We start from the raw sequence: 22,494 nt of genomic DNA on the forward strand, positions 1-22,494 counted from the left end.
GAGTTATGGTCAAACCCATTTTACAAATAGGAGCATGAGGCACTGAATGGTGATGGTCAAAACCAGTTTATACGTGGGAACACGAGGCACCTGCCCAAGGTCACACGCCCAGCAAGCTGGAGGATAGCGTCCAAACCCAGGCGGTGTGCTTCCACGGCCTTCCCTCTATACTACGTTCTGTGGGGAGGTGCTCAGTCTTAGTGAATGAATGCAAAGATGAAGAGGGATGGGGCAGAATCTTCGTATGGCATCCAACCCTCCAAACCCCTCAACTCGGCAAAAAAAAAAAGAAAAAAAGAAAAAAAAAGAACAGTAAACTTTTAAAATTGAAAAATAAAGTTTTACCCCAAAAAGACAAGATTATCCAGCTTCTAACCCTGGCTTAGCCAAGTAAAACAGAGAATAGTCCCAAAAGACTGAATCACGTGGGGATCCATTCCGAAAATGCAGAAACTCAACCTAGATACCACCCTTGCAAAACGGTTTCACAACACAGTAAATATTTCTTGGAAGCAAATTAAAACTAACCCAAACAGAGGCCATTCTAGTCCTTTCTTTTGCTCCAAAGTTAAGAAACATCACTGCCTCACTATGTAGAGGACACAAGCCCCAGTCAAGTTGTGCTTGGCCCACTCGGTGACAACCAAAATGCACAGCATTACTTGTCAACATTTTACAAGCTGGGACAATTCACAGAAATCTACATCTCTGGTCTCTCTTTAAAAACTAGAAGACTGGACCCCCCCATGGTGGCACAGTGGTTAAGTACCCGCCTGCCAATGCAGGGGACAGAGGTTTGATCCCTGGTCCGGGAAGATTCCACATACCACAGAGCAACTAAGCCGGCGTGCCACAACTACTGAGCCTGCGCACCACAACTACTGAAGCCCCCGTGCTCTACGGCCACCGTGCTGCAACTACTGAGCCTGCATCCTGCAACTACTGAAGCCTACATGCCTAGAGCCTGTGCTCCACAGCAAGACAAGCCACTGCAATGAGAAGCCCATGCACCACAATGAAGAGTAGCCCCCGCTCGCCGCAACTAGAGAAAGCCAGCGTGCAACAATTAAGACCCAGCACAGCCAAAAAAATAAAATGAAAAAAATGGAAAAAAAAAAAAACCTAGAAGACCTACATTTGTAGAGACATGGATGGGCCCAGAGACTGTCATACAGAGTGAAGTCAGAAAGAGAAAAACAAATAACACATATATGTGGGATCTAGAAAATGGTACAGATGAACCGGTTTGCAAGGCAGAAATAGAGACACAGATGAAGAGAACAAATGTATGGACACCAAGGGGGGAAAGCAGGGGTGGGATGAACTGGGAGATTGGGATTGACATATGTACACTACTACGTATCAAATAGATAACTAATGAGAACCTGCTGTATAGCACAGGGAACTCTACTTGGCTGTACAGCAGAAACTCACACAACATTGTAAGCCAACTATACCCCAACAACAACAAAATTATTTTTAAAAAAATGAAAAGGCAAAAAAAAAGAACAAAACTAGAAGACCTAGCAAGATGGAGCTTTCATTCTTTCAGGTCTGTGAGCTCAGCTAACCACAGTCCCCACTGCTCCCTATAGCTCACAACCTGGATCATTTCACTTTCTTACCTGCCGGCCCCTAATCTGCAATCCTTTTCCGTAGTGCCTCCTGTAGTCTGGGTCTCGATACAGGTTTTAGAAAACGCATTATTTTGCACATAATGCCTCCATTAAGGGTAAGATTTTGAAGGAAAATGTTTCAATTATTTAACGGGCTTGTCAAGCAGTGCTCTTAATTAAACTTGGCTCAAATCAAAAGAAAAGGAGTATGTTTTTAGACCAGTCTTGGACATAATACATTAAATCATATCTTAATTCTGACCAAATGGCAGAATAAAGCTCTTTTTAAAAGCATGAGTTCTAGCCACCCAAGTGAGTGAGTATTCATTTATAGCTGCCAGGGGTTAAGGCTTCCAACGTCTTTTACCCACCACCCTGCCCCACCACTAACACACACACCCCCCATGTCACCGCCTCAGTATTGAATTTCAGCCTCCAGCAAGTCAGACTTTTTCCATTAGTCAGGTTTGGGATGATTCCTGAGCTGTAGGCACGCTTCCTGGCCAACCGCCAAGTGAACACTAGAATGGAAGAAAATTGTTTATTCCTCAAAAAATAAAGAACCGATTCTATCTTCCCTTTGGTTTTCATAAAGTTCACCAAAAAGGAGCCTACGTTTCTCACAGTGCTTCCATTCTGTTGGATAACCTAACCCAAATCTCAAAAGTCACTGCTCTCTTCCCAGTTATAAAACAAACGGTTTTCATATTCAGAATTGAAAGGTGCTTAAAAACAAATTTAAAAGGTCCAAGCAGTTATCAATATTTTCTTAACACTCTTGCCGATTCATTTAAAAAATCCAAACCTTGGGTAACAATCAACTCTTCTTTGACTAGCAAGAGAGCAGGGAGCTGTATGCTTGGTAACTCTGGAAGGACTCCAGGCCTTTGTGCCATGAATTACTTGTGAACATTTCAAACTGTGATTTTCTGCTTCTCCTCGCACGGCCATCTGAAACTCAAGATTGAATGATTAATTTCAAGTTTCACCCCTGGTGTCAGAGAACCTCCTTCTTTACAAGTCTGTGAATGAAGTCATCTCGTGAGAAACCACACCTGTAGGGTGGATACTCCAGGTGAAGGAGGAAGAAGAGACCTGTCATCACTGAGACACCCCAGAGGGCAACGAGTCAGAGAGTGAGGGCTGGAGACCAGGAGGGGATGGTCCCACACAGAAGCACGATCAATCCTGAGCAGTGGCCCAACCAGGGGCAGGTGTGTGAGGACAAGTTAGAGCTCCAGTTCATGTGTATGTACGAAGGTTCAAAAATGAGGACAGAATAAGCAGAGCTCCAAATACAACAGGCAAAGCAAAGCCCAGACCTGCAGTGGAGGCCATGGGACACAGCTGCTGAAGAGACGCCAGAGAAGGAGTAACCTCCATAATGTGGGTTACTTTCTGCACCTCAGGGCTGAAAACTTCTCTATCGTCTCAGTCAAGGCAAGAAACGATACACCACACCCAGCTCGCCTGGGCTCCTTACGGAAAGAAAGCAGGTCCCTGGGAACATGATGGGCAGTAAGCTAAGTCAGGAAAGGCAAAGGCACACTAGCAACTTCTGTCTGATCTCAACAAAAGGATAAAGACCTCAATATTCCAACGTGAGAGCAGCTGGGCCAAGAAAGCTCACCACTGATCCCACTTGCTGGCCACACAGCCACTCCAGGTGATTCTGACCCATGACAACCTTTCCAAGGTCCTTCATGAGCTTTTGCTGGAATCCTCTAGGGAGCATGCAGGGCCCATTCTTGAGATAACCTAAATATCCATCATCAGTAAAGCTATGCTGTCAGACAGTGGCTGGCAAAAGGGCAAATCAAAATGTCCATGACCATCTCCTCGTTGGGACCAGTGATATCCCAGCAAGCCCACTATGTCACTGTTAATTCTGTAGGCTCGTTATTTCTGCCGAGTCCACTATTTTCATTTTGCCAATCTGCAAATATTGAGTTCTGAGCCCCAGCCTTGTCCGATATTTGAGGGAGTCCTAGACAAAACACACTCTCAACTAGATACGCAAGCCATGACAATAACCTTGAAATAAAGTCGCTGCCAAGCATGGGATCCTACTGCCCTGGGAAAAGTCCAAACGTTTGGTAAAATCCACAGTCAGTCTTCCAGACTGGCAGTATCCACCTGGCTGGGAGAGCTCTAATAAGCTCACAAGACATCAACTTGGAAGAGGAGAAATGAACACACGGGCTCTGGAGTCAGACGAGAGACCTGGAATCCCATCTACTAGCTGCGTGACTTGACTAGTTACCTAACCTCTCTAAGCCACAGGTTGTTCAACTCTGCGTGGAATTAACAATAGTTCCTAACCCGCAGAGCGTTCAATGAGGTGATGGATATAAGAGGCTCAGCGTTGGGCTTCCCTGGTGGCGCAGTGGTTGAGAGTCCACCTGCCAATGCAGGGGACGCGGTTTTGTGCTCGGGTCTGGGAGGATCCCACATGCCGCGGAGCGGCTGGGCCCGTGAGCCATGGCCGCTGAGCCTGCGCGTCCGGAGCCTGTGCTCCACAACGGGAGAGGCCACAACAGGAGAGGCCCGCGTACAGCAAAAAAAAAAAAAAAAAAAGAGGCTCAGCGGAGCACGCGGCACCACATAAGTGTCTCATAAATGTCCTCTATTCTTATTGTCAGTTTTAGAGGTTTATAGCCTCTAGATAAATCTGAGAGACCTTTCAAGGTGCCTCAGTTGGTCAGCTGTATTTCCTTGGTGTCCTCTGGTGCCCTCTCCATTGAGTCTTGGGCTCAGTAAGGCCGGGTGGGAATCCCACCCACAGCCAGATGCGGGCTTTAGCACAGCCTTGGTCTCACAAGCATCCCAGGTCAGTCACAGGCTTGCTGGCACAACTGAATCACGCTGAATTCCATCAACACTGGTCTTTAATGAGCAGTGATCTCCGAAGCAAAGAAATCACTCACCATCCTTGATTTTATCATTAATCTGAACTAACCGAGCTGGTGAATAAGTCCTTGGTACGTGTCCCTTACCAGGCATGGCTTGGTCCAGAGTGGTGAGTCCAAGCCTCGGTGATGATGTCATCGCTGAAACCTCATTACCAATATCAAGCTCAGATTTCCATCATGAACCACGTCCAGAGTCCTTAATTCCGGTTAATGTGCAACCAATTATCCACTTAGTAAATTAATGTTATGTTAGCAGATAGTGGTATGGACTCTTGTTCTGACAAATTAAACATCCCATTTAGAGCCCTGAGGAGTCCTTTTATTTAAATGATGCCCAATCAACAAAGAAAGCATGCATGACACTAAAATTCATCTAGAAGGATGTCTCATTGACAGGTTAAAAAGCAATGAAGGAATAGAAAAGAAATATTTCCTTTTTTGGTCCACCTGCTAGAGGGGAGGAAAAGGTGAGAAGAATCATGGAAAGAACTCACTCCTAGTACGATGTACACTTTAAATATCTTACAATTTTATATGTCATTTACACCTCGTTAAACCAAAAATTTACAAAAAACTCACTCCCACACCACAAATTAAATCCAAGAATTGTAAGATGAACCCAACCTAATTTCCCTCCTGCCTGAAGGTTTGGTGAGAACAGTAAAGGTTTGGTGAGAAACAGTGAGTGTTCTTCCACTGATTTTCAGCAAATAAAAGTTCTGCCTGCTGATTCAACTGCTTTTACCAAGCTTTCAGTGATTCATTACTATGGCTTGCAACACAACAACATACTGGGTGAAAATTAAGCAGAAAGAAAATAAAAATCACACTCATCAAAATTGGGAGAAGCGGAAAAGAGAAGGTGTGGGATTTGTTGGTAAAGGTCCACTTCTCCTGTTCAAAGAAGCTGGCTCTTTCATTGTCCCGGTTGCTACCCCAAGTGCTTGGAAATTGACAAACGACAGGAGAGGTCAGAGAGCCAGAGGGCAGATCTTGAGTCCTGGCCCGCGCTAGCTTTCTTCCATCTCAGAGATATACACATCCATTTCCTGATATTCTGTGACCAAACTTGTCCTACGGCCTGTTCCTTTGCTTTTTAGGATAAGTGGAAGCTCATAGTTAAGAAGGCCTAGACAAATTACTTTGTACCCCACTACATAAATACATAGATTTATTATATGTATAAATGTTTTATTTAGAAAGTTTTGGAATAAATATAACTAAGATGTAACAATCGATCTAGATAGATTACTAAGCTATAATAGAATTCAGATATTAAAATTAAATAACAATCAGATGAATGCATCAAACACATATCCCTAAAAATTACACTACAGAAGCTGCTTTGACAGGAAAAATTTTACTTAGAAAACACAGAAAATTAAAATAAAATAAAAAAGGGTTATAGAATCAAGTCAATCTTCTAACTCAGGATTTCCCAGCCTTGGCACTGTTGACGTTTGGACTGAATCAACTTGGCTTGTGTGGGACTGTCCTGTGCTTTCCAGGATGTTTAGCAGCATCCCTGGTTTCTACCCACTAGATGCCAGTAAGCCCCCTCCTCCCATCAGTGGTAACAACCAAAAATGTCTCCAAACATTGCTAAATGTCCCCGGGGAGCCAAAGTCGCTCCCTGTTGAGAATCACTATTCTATATAAAACAGACTTCTAATTCCATCCCTAATGATGCACCCAGCCCTTGGCAACATCCAAAGTGTACACTTTATGACCAAGAACATATCTGCTCATTCAACCAGGCTAGCACTTTCTTTTTTAAACTACAAAATCTGTATCTTCTTAGGAATGAAGAACATTAGCAGCTACCATATCACCACCTTAACTGAATTACAGCTTTGAAAAGTTGATTTCGATGTAAACCATTATCTTTTAAAAATCTCACATCATGGGCTTCCCTGGTGGCGCAGTGGTTGAGAGTCCGCCTGCCGATGCAGGGGACACGGGTTCGTGCCCCGGTCCGGGAAGATCCCACATGCCACGGAGCGGCTGGGCCCGTGAGCCACGGCCGCTGAGCCTGCGCATCCGGAGCCTGTGCTCCACAACGGGAGAGGCCACAGCAGTGAGAGGCCCGCGTACCGGGAAAAAAAAAAAAAAAAGAAAGAAAGAAAATCTCACATCCGTTGAAAGGGCAATGTCCAAAATGGTTTTTTAAAGTTTTAGCACTAGCTGTGAACCTAAAGCTGCTCTAAAAGAAGAAAGTCTCTATTACCAAAAAAAGAAAAAAATGCATCCTTAAACTTGAATGAAATAGCATTTTCATCTCTTTCTGCTGAGGAAGATGTGAACAGTCCTAAACCATGACCAGTCAGCTGAGTGCCACCTACATATACAGGGCAGACAAAGCGATCAGCTCCACAGATGACAAGCAAATTCACAAACTGCACACAGATTCCATAGCAAATACGCCTTCTCTCAACATTGCTTCATGGGAATCTGGAGTTTATCAGAAACAGACCAAAGCCACGAAAAATGACTTAGGAAACTCAGTGTGACCTTCGCCTTCCATAGAGATGCTCTCCAGAAACCTACAAATATTTCAGTGAAGCTATTCTTTGAAATCTTCTCTCCAAACACAACTCCTACTATGCCTGTCACTCAGGATGAATGTTCAGTTGCTGCCATTACAAAAGCAATCGGAAGGACTATGTCTTTGGTTTGTTTGATTATAGGAAAATTTCTATCCCCTGTTGCAGTCGCTGGCAAATTAGGTAATTCTTCTGGGGCTTGTATCTCTTGACTTTGGTCTGCTCTCTATGGAGAAGCAAATACACATTCCCAAAGCTCTCCACACAGATTCTGTCTTTACCTCCTTCTCTACAAACTACTGTTCAGCTGCATTTCTAGTTCCATACACAGCTGAATATCTTTGGGTCCAAATCCTGGTTCCACCACTTCCCAGCTGTGTGAACTTAAACAAATTACTTCACTTCTCTAAGACTCTCTATTTTCATATGTAAAATGCAGATGAGACTGGTACCAACCGTATAAGGCTACGGGGCAGATTAAATGAATTAATCCATGTCAAGAATGTAGCACAGCCCCAGCCCAAGGTACGTGAGTGATCAATACACTTTTGCAAGTTAAACAACTGGACAAAAGAAAATGCAGATGGCGTGGAGGCTGGAGAGAGCACAAGGGCTACGCCACGATGCAGATTCCATGTATTCAAATTATTACCAAAATCCCGCACTATATTAAATCCTAAATCTACGTCGTATTTCCTCCTTGGACAAATAAACCACTGACTTGAGTTAGAATACACTGCTAGAATATACATTTTTTTTCTCTTTAAAAGGTAGTTTTGTCCTAAGCTGGGTGTGAAAAAGACATTTTTTAAAATTAGCTTCCAAAAACTTACTTTCCTCGAGGGAACAGCTATTCAACTTCATCAAACATTTTATAATAATGCAAAAGAACACCCTCAAGGGACCTTTTATTCTTCTGACATATCCTGTTTCCTTGTTTCACATGCACATGCCAACTCTAAAGATCCCCCTTTAGGGATCTGGTGGAGGTTTAAGAGTCCAGGGGGATTTTAAGAGACTCAAAAGGACACAACCTAAGTCATATTTCTGACCCCATCATTTGGTGATAAACCCTGGGTAAAGGAACCTAGTTCTCTGTACCTCAGGGAAAAGGAATCTACCTGATATCTCAAAGACAATAGTGAATAAATATAAAGTTACATTCCCGGTGAAGAGCCATCTGAACTCCTTGAAAGAGATTTTAATTTCAGAAGCACATTTTTCTCAGCACAAAAGGGCAAGGCCTAAGGCAGCCAAGCTAGACCACTTTTTGCTACCTGTTTTACTCTTAACACTGCTGACTCATGTTTTAATTTTTATGGTAAGATACTGAAAAATAATAACTATGGTGAAAATACAGATGCACAATTTACCCTTCACAACGTATGCAGAGTCCCTGACTTGCTATCCAAAATACTGTACGGCAAAAGCCAATCCTCTTCACTTCACAGCCAAGAGCTCATTTTATCAGATGTTTTTTATTCTGATATATACTTTGAAAAACAGGTGATTCCATCTTTAAAAGATTTATAGAAAGGGCACGTTGGCCTTTTCAAAGAGAACCTTAAGTGAACGTGGTTTTCGAACCCAAAATACAGTAAACTAGCCCACCAGACCTACCCAAAGGCAAGAAGGAGATTGTTACAGCTGAAAAAGCTACATTCCCAAGAGACACATCCAAGAATTTCAGGGTTTCTCAAGGTCTGAAAATTAATGCCAGAATCTACAGTGTGCACCTGACTTCATATCCTTGAAGTTGAACTTGGCATCTACTTTTGTGAGAATCCCCAAAGGAACGAAAAATGTATGGAAACTCAGGATTAACAAGGCGGTGTTCTGATGACCCCATTCTAATAAGGCAAGTAGGGTGTTAAAACAGTGGGGAGGCTGCTTGTAACTTTCATCTTCTTAGAAAACTGTAAGCAGTTCATAAACGCTGCCTCTTAAAGATTCTGCTTCTGGACAGCAAACAATACATCTACTAGATGTGGACAAAAACCCTTAGGCAACAGGACCTTGGTTTAAGATACTTCAGTCCGCACACCAACAGCTCTGCCTGCCTCAGTCAGCAACCATGATGCTAAACTGAACATGTTTTATATATGAATATGTAACATATATATATGTGTATCTATATTACAGATATTCACACATGCGCATAGGTACACATGTACATATATGATATATTAATCTCATATATAAACCAGTTTAAACAAACAAACAAAATCCCTCTTTTACACTTGAGAAGCAACAGCTTACCTACTTGCTGTTGAAACACTCACTGGTCATACTCTAGACACATACTTGGCAGAAAAACAAGAGCAGGTGGGCATTATTCATATAAAGCAGGAGTTACAATGACAGAAAATTCATATGTGGAGAAACCCTGTGATAGACAACCTAGGTGGCGAAGAGCAGAGCACAGGGCGTCTCTCTAGGACCTCGTGCTCATTCTCGGCTCAAATTTTAATTACAAAAGGAAGAGGGTAGCAAGGTCAGGGATCCTGGGTGGAGACAGCAGAGCTAGGTGGAGGGCTGGCTCAGAAGCTGGCAGTAGGCGTCAGGGGAGTTCAGGCTGCGTGTCCTTGAACTGGGGGAGCTGTCACGTGGCCCCTCACTGCGGGGTGGGGGGCGCGGGGGAGATTAAAAACAGGAGTTCCTTTCCACGGGATTTACCTCTCTACATGTTGCTCCCCTGTGCCTGATAAACTCTTTTTTCAAAGCATGGGACCAGAAGCAGTAAGAAGTAGGCTGTAAGAAGGAGCCCAGTAAGAAATAACTGGGAAATGCTCCCCTCTCTCCTGGGCTCATCTGCACTGGGCATTCCTCCCAAACTGGCCAGACCCAGGACCAGAGTGAGGGTGCGTCCCTGCTCTGTGCTCTGTGGCTCCCAGCCTGCAGGATGGAGGTTGGGCCTTGTCTGTTCCACCTTCCGCCCAGACAATCCCTCACAGTGGCCACGACCACATACCCGACAAGTCAGGACACTTTCCCTGGCCGTGGAAGTCTTGGCTTACATCAAAGAAACCCCCTTCCATCCCGGCCTGCCAAGATACTGGTGGATGACTGGAATACCTTGTAGCATTCTTTTTTTTTTTTTTTTTTGCGGTACGCGGGCCTCTCACTGTTGTGGCCTCTCCCGTTGTGGAGCACAGACTCCAGACGCACAGGCTCAGCGGCCATGGCTCACGGGCCCAGCCGCTCCACACCATGTGGGATCCTCCCAGACCGGGGCATGAACCCGTGTCCCCTGCATCGGCAGGCGGACTCTCAACCACTGCGCCACCAGGAAAGCCCTCTTGTAGCATTCTTGTTCCGCATCCCAAGAAGTCTGGGCTGGAGCGAACTCCAACACTGCCCGCCTGGCTGGTGCAGGTGGGGCTGTCACATGTTTCTGACCTCGACAGCCTAGCCATCAAAAGTCACTGATTTCACACAGTTTCTGTGTGAAAGAGACCACGAGTAGGAATCTGCTGGTAGGTAGGATGGTGAGCAAGGGTTCAAGTGCACCGGGTTCGACTGAATCGACCTCAAATTGCTTGAGACAGAGTCCGCAGTCAAAACATTCTTTGACAGCAGCACTGAAATATACTGCAATAAGTACACAAGGAGGGCCACGAGAATCTGAGCTCCCAGCAGCCCTGGGACAGAGTAGCGTATTATGCAAATAACTGCTAGCCTCAGAATGATAATGGATGTTAGCACAGGTATTAAAAGAGTACCAGGGGCTTCCCTGGTGGCGCAGTGGTTCAGAGTCCTCCTGCCGATGCAGGGGACGCGGGTTCGTGCCCCGGTCCGGGAAGATCCCACGTGCCGCAGAGAGGCTGGGCCCGTGAACCATGGCCGCTGAGCCTGCGCGTCTGGAGGCTGTGCTCCGCAACGGGAGAGGCCACAACAGTGAGAGACCCGCGTACCGCAAAAAGAAAAAAAAAGAAAGAAAGAAAGAAAGAGGGCACCCTTGCCCACCTCTGAAACTCTGAGGCTGAAAGCTACGGGAGGGTTGTACATACCCTTTGGCCCTTAGCGCACATCATTAAAAGAACAAAATGTGGGCAGAGATAAACAGAAGCAAACCTGTACTAAATGACAGTGGTATACGTTGTAAAAGGTGGAGTGTTATTTTCACCCAGAAGTCAACACTTCTACTTCAAAGTCCATGCAAAGATCTCCCAGGGGTAATTAATAGAAATAATAAGCCTTACAGTCACACACAGACACAAACACACACCCATCAACAGTGCTGTACATTACCTAAATCCCTACAGTTAGAACCACCACCACGTAACTGTTGTAGCCCAGGGTTAACTCACAGGGATACTTACAATGCAAAGGAATAAGAATTAAAAGAAAAATCCATACAAACGATTCCCCAAACAAATGGCCAATGGCTCCCCAGGCGGTATACAGCAAGGTCCCTTGTGTAGGCTTTGGCCTTAAATGAACATCAGGTACCAGCACTGGGATTTCTGGGGGTCAGATGCCAATCAACGTAATTAAGTGAGAAAAATGCCTCCTTCCTCCACTCTGGTTCAGAGAAGAACCTAACAAGTGGACACAGAAATCTAGTATTATGTGTTTCCTCTGTGAAACAATGCATGTCATTAAGACTCTAATAAGAAGTTACAAAATCCCTGCTACCATAAATACATCATGACAGGGTGTCTCAGCTGTGCCTGCTGTAATCTGCACCGACACCTCTCAGAAAACTTTTGCTGCCAAATAGTCTAAGTAAAAATGTGCGAACTCTTTGAACAAACAGCCCCACTCCTGGAAAATTTTATCCTCGAGAAATAATCAGAGAAGCCTGCAATGACCTGGGTACGAGAATGTATGTGTCCTGTTTTCTATAATAGCAAACACCTAGAAACACCTATAATGGACACATAGATAGGGATACATGTCCAGGAAGAATGCAGGGCCACTCAGACCAGTACACTGTGCATCACAAAGAAAAAAGAAGGTAAACAAACAGAAGTTCCTCAAATAAAGAGTAAATCACGGTCTTTGGTGGAAAATGATATATTAATTTTGAACTTGCAGTAGCAGCAACTATTTGATATAAACTATTGCTTACTATTAATCTTAGCAAAAGCTTCCAACCCCCCCCAAAAAACCTAATTTGGCCACTTCACTTTAAAAAAAATGTGTTTTTAAAACTTTTAGAGAAAAATTTCTTCAAACAGGAACTACATGTGAAACAGGAAACAAAATTGGTATTTTAAGAAAATATAAGGCAATAAAAACATCTGCATGACTAGGAAGAAAAAGATTCACACATTTTTATATGTAGACTATTTTCTGGCTGAGATGCATTAAGGTTTAGTCTCATCTGAAAACAGATTTTTAACAAATTAACTTCTGTTTTCAGTTTTCTTTATAATATACACAGGATTGAAAAGTTTGAGGAATATTTTAAGAAACAGTGGAAATTCACAATATTAATGATATGACTTATACAATAAAATTAAAATATTTTGTGTTTCCTGCAGTATCCATAACCTATCATACGTAATCTTATTCTGTTTTTTTAATCTAAATATTGCTGTATGAATTTTGTTGACAATGCCAATAACTACTGGCTGCCTTAGCAAAGCATCCCCAAACTGAAATGAATTAAAGAACCACAATGACTCAAGAAAGGTTTTTTACTTTAGTGTTACTGTCAGTAACACATAAATTATTGTGAAAATCTTGACTGTAACCATATATAATTAGTGATTCTGCTGAAATATGGGCAAGAAAAGTAGACCTATGGAAAATTTACTATGGAGTATATGTCTATTACTCACGCAGACATCACTGGTCCATCAACAGGACACCCACACATGTGCTACTATAATTATCTTCATTCATCTTTCATAGTCTGACTTTAGGCAATAAAACCCATAGCTTTAGACATTTTTCGATTGTGTCCTAATGAAGGTATATTTATCAAGGTAGGAGAATAGAAGACACTTATTTACCAGTTTGGAAGCTTGATTTATAACTTAAATATTTTACAGATGTGATATGGGGCTTGCATTTGTACTCCTGTCCCCGGCCCTGAAAATCACAGGGGCCGTCTGTATACATGCAAGATCCTTGCCATTTAAAGCTTTTCTCAAGTAACTCCTTTAAACGTATTTATTTTATTTTTGGTTGCGTTGGGTTTTGGTTGTGTTGGGTCTTCGTTGCTGCGCGCAGGCTTTCTCTAGTTGTGGCATGCAGGCTTCTCCTTGTGGTGGCTTCTCTTGTTGCAGAACACGGGCACGCGAGCTCAGTAGTTGTGGCTCGCAGGCTCAGTAGTTGTGGCGCACGGGCTTAGCTGCTCCGCAGCATGAGGGCTCTTCCCAGACCAGGGCTCGAACCCGTGTCCCCTGTATTGGCAGGCGGATTCTTAACCACTGCGCCACCAGGGAAGCCCTCTCAAGCAACTCTTAAGTGAAAAACATTACAGGTGCGCTTTCACAGAAACAGATACAGAGGCAAAGAAAGCATATACCACAAAACATTAAGAGTAGGACAGAAAGGTTTTGTCCTTTGCTTATGGCATTTTCTAAAGTTTCTAAACTTAGCACATACTCTTTGCAGGATTAAGGAAAGAAAAAAATGTAAGAATGACATGGAAAAGTAATATTGTAAATCTATGTTTATCAAAGCTTTTGTTTTTAAGCAAGAACACTCCTAATTCTACGTATATTCCTAGCAACCCAATTTAAGTACCTATGAAGCTGATAGAACCCAAAAAACAATGGTAGCCACACACGTGAGCATGAAGTCTACCAGAAAAACTTTTAAATAGACTTTTAACACACAAAGTAGATAGCGTGAACACAGACTCTACCCAGAGGTAAGTCCACTTCTCTCCACAATGTACATCACTGTCAATGGATACTGCTTACATGTTATTAACTGACCCCCAAAAATGACACTTAAAAGAATTATGGGGTTCTTTTGGGACTCAGTATTAGGTAAGAGGCCAAGTGAAAAAGCTACTTTCTATTCCAACGTCCAAATCTCATTTTACCTTGCCCTTTAATCACTGACAGGTAATAAAGATAAACATCCCTACCACAAAATACAAAAATTCAACATTGCCTACCTTTTCTAATATAAATCTCTCTCTTTTTTTTTAATTACCACAATTTTAAATGCCTTTCTACAGAGGCAATTTTCAATCTGAATAGTAGATACCGAAGCTGGGGAGAAGACAGAACTATGAAATGCCGAACTGCCATCTGGTCCTCCCCTGCTCTGGCTGTGCTTCAAGAGATGTGGCATGGCTTTGCCACAAGAACTCTAACACTTTTTCCTGTAACTGGCAGAGTCAGATGATGGGATGTCATGTGACACGAGGGGCTAGATTTAAACTGGGGACTCAAGTTTCATATATTAAGCCCGGCGGACACATTTTCCAAACAGCTTTTAGTAAGGTATCAAAATGTTTTATTCAAGGAATGCTCTATGAGAAATATTCCGCTCTCCTGTCAAAGATCACCCACAAGCATTAATAAGCTAACAAGTAAAACAACGGATATAGAGAAACTCTGGGAAGGCGGCCAGAATCTTTAATCGAAAGAGAAGATTCCATCAGAAAACCTCCAAGAGGAATACTCTGATAATTGAGACTTAGAATAGGGAGACACATGAGTCCTATCCTTTCTTTTAATAAAATAACTAATTCGCAAAAATCTAGTTTTCTAATTGCCTTATTACTTAAAGCTCCCTACCATCCTCATGAGGTTGGGGCCGGCAGCTTCAGAAACCACATCTTACAAGGAAACAGAAGGTAATTGTCTTTCCTAAGTAAAGGGCACAGCAAATAAAAATTGGAGGCATGTTCAAAAGCTGATGAACATTTTCCTGCTGGGTTTGCAGTGTTTCTGGGGCGTGGGCCACTTGTTTTCCCAAACCCCCATGCAGTTTTCAACTCCAAAATCATTCACTAACTGCTTAAGGTCTTAAGCACTTCATCAAAGAAACAGTGATGCAAGCATAAGACAGATGTCACCAACAGGAGAGTAAAGCATGGCAGTGAAGAGCACAGACCCTCTGGAGACATCCTGTGTGGGTTCAAAGCCCGGCCATCACTTTCTAACTGTGTGACCTTGGGCCAGTTATTTAACCTCTCTCTGCCTCACTTTCCTCATCGATGGAGCGTTACTCATAGGGTTGTTAAATAACTTAATTACTGAATGGAAAGTGCTCAGAAACATGCCTTGCACACAATAAGCACTCGATAAACAGCAAATTATATTTTTTACTGTCTTCAAAGAACTGTAAAATGCTTCATAATCAAGGGAAAAAGTTAGAAGCATCTCCCCTCCCACCATAAAAACATCTGTACTCGAGAGGAAAATAACAGCTACACAAGGCTAGAATCCCATCCTTAAGGACCTTTGAGTGCAAACGAGGCGATAAAACTTATAAATCGGATTATTTACCCTCTCAAGACTCTGTCTGTTCATCTGAGCAGGAAAGACAAAATAAGTACAGCCTCTAGCTAAAAGGGGTAAATTCCTAACACAACCAGGACAGAAAGAAGGAGAGTCAAGTTCATAGGAAAGAGAGGAGTGACCATGAACTAGACTTGTGGGGGATGGTTTCAAAAAGGAGCTAGACAGGCAGGACATCCGATCAGCGGAGAGAAGGGCACATGCGAAGGTATGGAGGAAGGCTGGTAATAGACCCTCCGGAATAGAATTCACATGCGGGAAAAGACTAAAGAGAGGTGCAAGATCAGAAGGCCTTGGAAACCGGCCTAAGAATGTGAGCTTGACTTTATAAGCAATCTAGACATGCTTTAGACAGAATTCTGGAAAATCAGCCAGAAGTGTATTGGTCCAAAGGGAGAAAATTAATAAGTGCAATCTAGCACCAGAAATGATACTGGCAACAGCTCGAAGACCAAGATTTCCCTGCACCATAGAGTACTGGGATTTCAGTCACCATCAAAGGCCACTCGTTCTTAATTTCTAAGTTACTCTAACCTTTTATTATTACTCACTTACCAGGTGCCAAGAGCTTTGTAAATCTTATCTCGAATTCTAATAACCATGCAAGGTCAACACTATTATGCTCACTTACAGACAGAGAAAGGAAGCCCAGGAAGGTCAGATAACCTGGCTGAGAGCCCACAGGTGTGGAGGGTACAGCCAGCCTCCCAGAGGCCACATCTCTTCCACTCTTAGGGAGGAGGCTCTCAATCCGCCCAGGGGCGTTCAGGCCCAGGGAAGTGTGGCCCAGCTTCCTGCAGACTTCACTGGCTGCTCCTGCCTGAGCATGCCCTGCAGATCAATGACCTGAGACTGTAAGTCCCCTACACGCGAACCTTCAAGTTGCGAACTTTCAAAGATGCAAATGTGTGTTCCATCAATGTCAGGCATGAGTGAAACTGCAGCTTTGCCCTCCATCCCCTATTGCTGACGATCCTTCAGCTCTACCATCTCCCACCTCCTCTCCCTCCTCCAGTCAGTAACTCTTCTTGCCTGTTCACCCGATGCCAGCCCTGGATGTCAGCTGCTGTACTGTACTGTACTGTACTACTGTACTTTTCAAGGGACAGTACTGTAAGATTAAACATGTTTTCTTTATTTTTTGTTTGTTTTTTTATGTATTATTTGTGTGAAAAGTATTATAAACCTATTACAGTACAGTACTTAAAGACAAAATTGGACTTAACGAACGTGCTCTGGGAACGGGACTCGTTCGTTATGTAGGGGACTTACTGAATTACGTAGAAGTTATTCTGAAATTTTGAAACGCATTTATAAGGAGGTACCCTATTTCCCATCACTCCATAGAAGAGCGCATTCAAGGCTTGTGTCCTTAAAGGTGACCTCACTTAAAAGCCAGCAGAGCTGGAAAAACAAACACTCGGCACTCTCCCTGCACAGCTCTGGTTAAACAGTGCTGGCCCTACCCACACTGCTCTGGGCCTGATCTGGGGAGAGGTGAGCGCCCAGAAGACCAGGGCTCCCTGCTCCCAGCTGCTTCCGTGCCTTTGCTGCACCCAACATGGCAGGGCCCAAAAGTGACAACAGGAATCCTTGCGGGGTGTGCAGAAAGGGCAAGGCACTGTGACTGCACTGTGGGAAAAGGGGACACCAGGGAATGTTCTGATGATTCCATTTTACAGTCGTCAAAGGGGTGGCCTGCAGGATGTGGTGGGACAAGGAAGTCCTCAGTGCTTGCCTTCTGCCCTTGAGAGATGATTGGGGGGAGGGGGAGGAAGGAGCTGCCAAAACCAACAGCCTTATTTCTTTTAGCAAGACAAAAAATATCAGTAAGATGTGAAACAAACAAAACACTATAAAAAGGGGAGAAAAATAGGCTCAAGAACTTGTTCCAGCTTAAAAAACGATTTGAACTCCAGGTAACAACCGAAATTAAGACACCACCCCAAATTAAGTGGAAATGAGGAAGGTGTTTCCACTTAACATCTGGAGAGGGGCGTTTGTTCCAGCCCAGGGTGAACCAGGCTGTAAGAAACAGGTACAGCTGGAATGCTTTCCACTAACAATTTAGTGCTTAAAACATTAATACCTGCTTTATGTTTGTATTCATGTGTTTATGAGTATCTTACTTGTGTATATTTTACACACTTCTGAAAAATCAAAGTGTTCATATATGTCCAGTTAATAAGCCTCAAAAGATCTTTCGCTTGAACAGCCATCATGCCATTCCTGTTCCTAAAACAAGACAGAGAAGTCGCGCTCGTTTACGTGTCCAGCTGGCATTGACTGGCCCCTCCAGTATTCTAGACACTGTACCCAGCACTGGGGACTTGGAAACAGCGGCCACTTCAAAACATCAACACGTTTGCACAGCCGTCTTGCCACTTTGCTGGTTGAGCCTTTCAACTTGTTTTAAAAATTGCTTCTGGTGGGCTTCCCTGGTGGCGCAGTGGTTGAGAGTCCGCCTGCTGATGCGAGGCGACGCGGGTTCGTGCCCCGGTCCGGGAAGATCCCACATGCCGCGGAGCGGCTGGGCCCGTGAGCCATGGCCGCTGAGCCTGCGCGTCCTGGAGTCTGTGCTCCACAACGGGAGAGGCCACAACAGTGAGAGGCCCGCGTAACGCAAAAAAAAAAAAAAAAAAATTGCTTCTGGTTACAGACATACCTAACCTTAGGTTCTGCGTGAAGTAACTTTTTAACAACTTACCTCTAAATGCTGAAAAAGCAAATTTCCAAGAAGTGCGCACACAGTTCACTCGAGAGGTGTCATAAAGATCTAAGGCCGTGAAGAAACTGAAACTCGGGGAGTGTAGGGCGCTCAGTTTCTCCAACCCCCGGGTACATTTTGAGGTCAGTAGCCATCAGCTTCCAGGCCAAGCCTCACAAGCTTCCAGGTGATCGGCAGTCAGATGCCTGATGCTACGTAAAGTAGGCAAGGAAGCTGTGCCTGCCACACGCACGGGAATTAATTCCATGAGGCAACTGCTTCGTGGGTCTAACTCAGTGGGTCTCAACTGCGAATGATTTTGTCCTCTGTGGCCCATCTGGCAATGTCTGCAGACATTTTGGTTGTCACAACTTGGGGGTGCTAGTAGCATCTAGCGGGTAGAGACCAGGACACACAGGACACAGGACAGTTCCCCCACACCAAAGAATTGACTGACCCAGAATGTCGATGGTACCCAGATTGAGAAACTCTGGTCTAGCTCCAAATAGCAGCTGCGAGTCACAAGGAGCTCTCATTTCCTTCTTATTTGGCCGTTCACACATAAAGCTAATACGTGCGACATCTCATTCAATTTTTTTTCAATTGTTAACATTAGCTTCAAATTGCTGTCCAACAAGCAATAAGTTATTACCTCTAAGTCACAATGGGAAAAGTTACCAAAGAACAGGACACCACTTCGTGATACAAGAGGCCTTACAATGTTGCCGTCCTTGGAAATATATCACTTCCACACTTACTCCATAGAGAGATCCGTAGAGACAGGATCTGTGTTAGGAGTATGTCTTCAATTGATAGCACTGTGTAGCCTCTCTGGTCCTGCTGGCTTCCCATTCAAAGTGATTATGGTTAGGGGAGGAACTGATTAGAAATTACTACTGACTAGAAATAAATTAATCAGAAGTTAATTTCTGATTAGAAATTAACATTGTAATAGAAATACATCACAAGAGTAAAAGTATAACTTTGAATAAAAATGTCCCCCAATACTAAAGTCACCAGCAACAGAGCAGAAAGGCTGTGAGTTCTATAACAACCTCTTCAACCTTGGGCAAGTGACTTAACGTCTTTGGATTCAGATTCTTCATCTAGGAAAGGCAGGGGACGGAGAAGAAGATCTCTGAAGGCCAACTTCAATATTATATTAATCATGGATATAAAATCCAACAACTAGGTCTCCTCACACTGAACCAAGGCACAGTGTAATGAGAAACAGTACTTCAAAGTCCAATGGGAGGATACCAGGGCAGGAGGTTGCAGCTGCCCCATGTTATCCTGCAGTTCTCCCCACTTCCACTAGGGGGCAGAGTTCTTCCAAAGGGGAGGTCACTGGCCCCCTGACAGACAGGCTTCCTGGGGACGGGGACCCCAACAAATCGAATACAAATTCTATGTCTCATCAAATTTCCTAAAGAACTCACAACACAAGAGCAAAATAAAGGCCTCCCTCCCCCCGCCAAAAAAAGTTAAGAATTAGAGTCCCGCAGGCAGAGCCTCAGGTTTTCTTACAGATGAAAGCAATTAAACTAGCCCACTGGTCTTTTATCACTGGTTAACCTGCAACTCCTGCAGAAAGTTCTGGTGCCTTCTTACAGGCATGAAAACGAAGGTCTATGGATTAGCAAATGCCAGTCTCACAATTATAGGTCTCATTTAAAAAAAAAAAAAGGAGAAATATGTATTAATGAATGATTAATTCCTTTCCAGTCCACCTCTCACCATGAATGTGGGTATCGCCTGTGAGACACCACTTTAAAAAAAAAAGGTATATTACTATTACACAAGAATATACCACTCTGGCCACTATAAATAGTCATCAGGCTATTTAAAGTAAGTGGGCATCCGGAAAGCACAATGACTTGAAATAATAAATCCAGTTAAGTCTGAGAAAGCAAGTTAGCCAACATAGAGGCAAACCCTCACCAATCCAATTTGCTGGAAGGTTCCAAAACTGTCCTGGATTTACAAAACATCCCCTGGCTTTCAATGAAAGACACATCAGACTCATTAAGCCAACTAAGTTTACTTTGAGCCACTTCAAACCTCGAACTTAAATAGAATTTGTTAAATAAACACAACCAAGAAAGGAAAGGGAGCCAAGAAACCACGATAACTCTCGATCCCAGAGAAAAGGGTTCTCAAGTCAAGGGTTTCAAGTAACCGTGGTGTCCCGCCCTCAATGACCCTAAAAGGAGCATCAGTTTAATCTTTCAAAAATAACCAATGTTCGCTCTTAAAGATTTTCTTTAAATTCGAATTCCAAATCTGCCAGGGACAGTCAGCACAAATACATGATGTTTTGATCTCACCCTCTGGAATGATCTCAGATCCTAGAAGAGCACTTCTTGGTGAGCACTAGAACCTAGACCCCAAAGGTCCGACAGGCCGAGAACATAGTAAACGATTAAACCCTCGTCTCTCCCTTCTCACACTTCATTAAGCGTCTCCTCTGGAAGTGTTTGCACCCCTCTCACAGGAAGCCGGCACGTTTTGCAAAGGAAATTCCAGACCAGACCTTTCTTGGAGAAAGGCTAGTCCTCGATGAACGTTTTATTGGGCTTCCTGCACCCAGGCAGCCGGGCAGGCACATCTCCCCGCCGGGCCCCTCGTCCGCCAGCTCACCTCGCGCGGGTCGCCGCGGGGACACCCGGTGAGCCACCCACCCCCGCCAAAGGACGCTCACCTTCGCTTCATCCCGGGGCCAAGTGGGAGCGCGGGACAAAATAAATTCCGCCAGGGATTACTCAGCCGGAGACTCCCCGGGGCTTGATTTCTGGCGACTCCCAGAAAGTTTCACCCTCTCGGGCTAAGTGCGCGCGGTAGCGTGTGTGCGCGCGGCGCGGTGAGCACCTCCCTCCCTCCGGGCAGGAAAGGAGCCCGCGCCCGGCTCAAGGAAAGCAGCCCGGCCCGGGACGCCGGCGCCCGCCCTCCCGGCCGCGAGCGCACTCACCTCGGGGAAGAAGTTGTCCATTGTTCCCGTGCGCTCCCCAACTCGCCCGAGTCCGGCTCCCAGCTCGCGGAAGTCAGCCCAGCAGAAGGTCCGGGGAAACCATGCGTGTCACAGCGCGACTCCCAGAAACTCGAGCCCGCGGGGCTCCCCCGCTGCCATCTCCTTCTCCCCTTCTCGTCTTTCGCACCTTTTGTTTGCCCAAACCCAAGTCTCTAACTCATCCGTCCCAACTGCAGCCTTTGTCTCCTCTTTCTCCAAGTTCCTCACTCCTGGGCGCCGCGCTCGCGAGCGGAGAACAGCTGGTGGCACATTCTTCCCCCCGGCTGGGGGAGGGAGGCGGGGGGCTGGGGAGTGCGCCCCCTCCCTCTGCGCTCCGGCCGGAGGCACTCGGGGCGGGCAGGGGGACAACGGCCACAAAGCAAGCCCGAAATGGCTCACCCAGCTCGAGCGCCGCCCCGGTGAGTATTCGGGCGCCCAGGCTCACCGGCTCACGGCCACACGGAGACTTGCGGACAGGAGAGCACGGCCCTCCCAGCCCGCTCATCCGGCCCCGCCCACTCGCTCGCCTCGCCCCGCCCCTCCAGGGGATTAGCTCCGCCCACTCAGCCGGCCCACCCGGCCCCTACGCCACGCCCCCTGCAGGAGCCCAGCCCTCAGCCGACCCCTCCCCGCGCTTCCGCAAGGTCCGGCCTCGCGCGGCCGGCGCGCCCCGCCCCCATCTTCGCCCAGGCCCCGCCCACTCTGCGCCTCGGGCCGCCGCAGGCTCCGGGACGGGCGGGGAAGGCGGGGCCCCAGCGGCAACCAGCTCCCTCCCCGCCTCTCCACCTAGGTGCGGGCGGGGGAGTTGACTCTTCCCTCTGGTGAGAAAGACCAAATAGTCACCAAGGAGGAGGGGTTGGGGGATTTGTGTGTGTGTGTGCCTTTGATCTTTAGCACGCCCTGGAACCGGCTCAACGCGGATCTCATTAATGCAGCTCGGCAGATGAGCGACTCCGGGGACGGAAGCGCGGTCCGTGGAGCTGCCCCGGCTGTTGGGCCAGATCAAAGCGGAGAAGGGAGGCTAATCAGAATTTCTGGAAGCTGCCTACCCGTGTGGAGTTTCTCCTGCACCCAGGATAAAAGACGTTTTCATCGCAGTGGGAAAATGTAGTTTTGTAAACTGGAAGAGGACGTGGCCAATTGCACTTTTCCTGGACCTAAAGGAAGCAGCAGATAGTCAAATGGAAGCGAGATGGATGAAGGATCAAACCCCCCTGGTACTGAGTCCTGGTTTCTCTGGGGCAGGTCCTCAAACTTTCGCGTGCACAGGAATC

General features: G+C 45.4%; 1 protein-coding gene across 2 annotated transcripts in view; it reads right to left on the reverse strand.

The window, feature by feature from the left end:
- Nucleotides 1-21,673, reverse strand: part of MYO10 (myosin X) — a 215,532-nt gene extending 193,859 nt beyond the window's left edge. For both annotated transcript variants that reach the window (XM_027125358.1, XM_027125356.1), the window contains exon 1: nt 21,182-21,673. In XM_027125358.1, coding sequence (XP_026981159.1) covers nt 21,182-21,202 — 21 coding nt within the window. In that variant the 5' untranslated portion in view covers nt 21,203-21,673. The remainder of the gene's footprint in view (nt 1-21,181) is intronic.
- Between the last annotated feature and the right edge of the window lie 821 nt (nt 21,674-22,494).

Source organism: Aethalodelphis obliquidens, unplaced genomic scaffold (genome assembly GCF_003676395.1).
Source record: "Aethalodelphis obliquidens isolate GAN/ISIS:26980383/991018 unplaced genomic scaffold, ASM367639v1 scaffold29, whole genome shotgun sequence".
Taxonomy (NCBI): domain Eukaryota; kingdom Metazoa; phylum Chordata; class Mammalia; order Artiodactyla; family Delphinidae; genus Aethalodelphis; species Aethalodelphis obliquidens.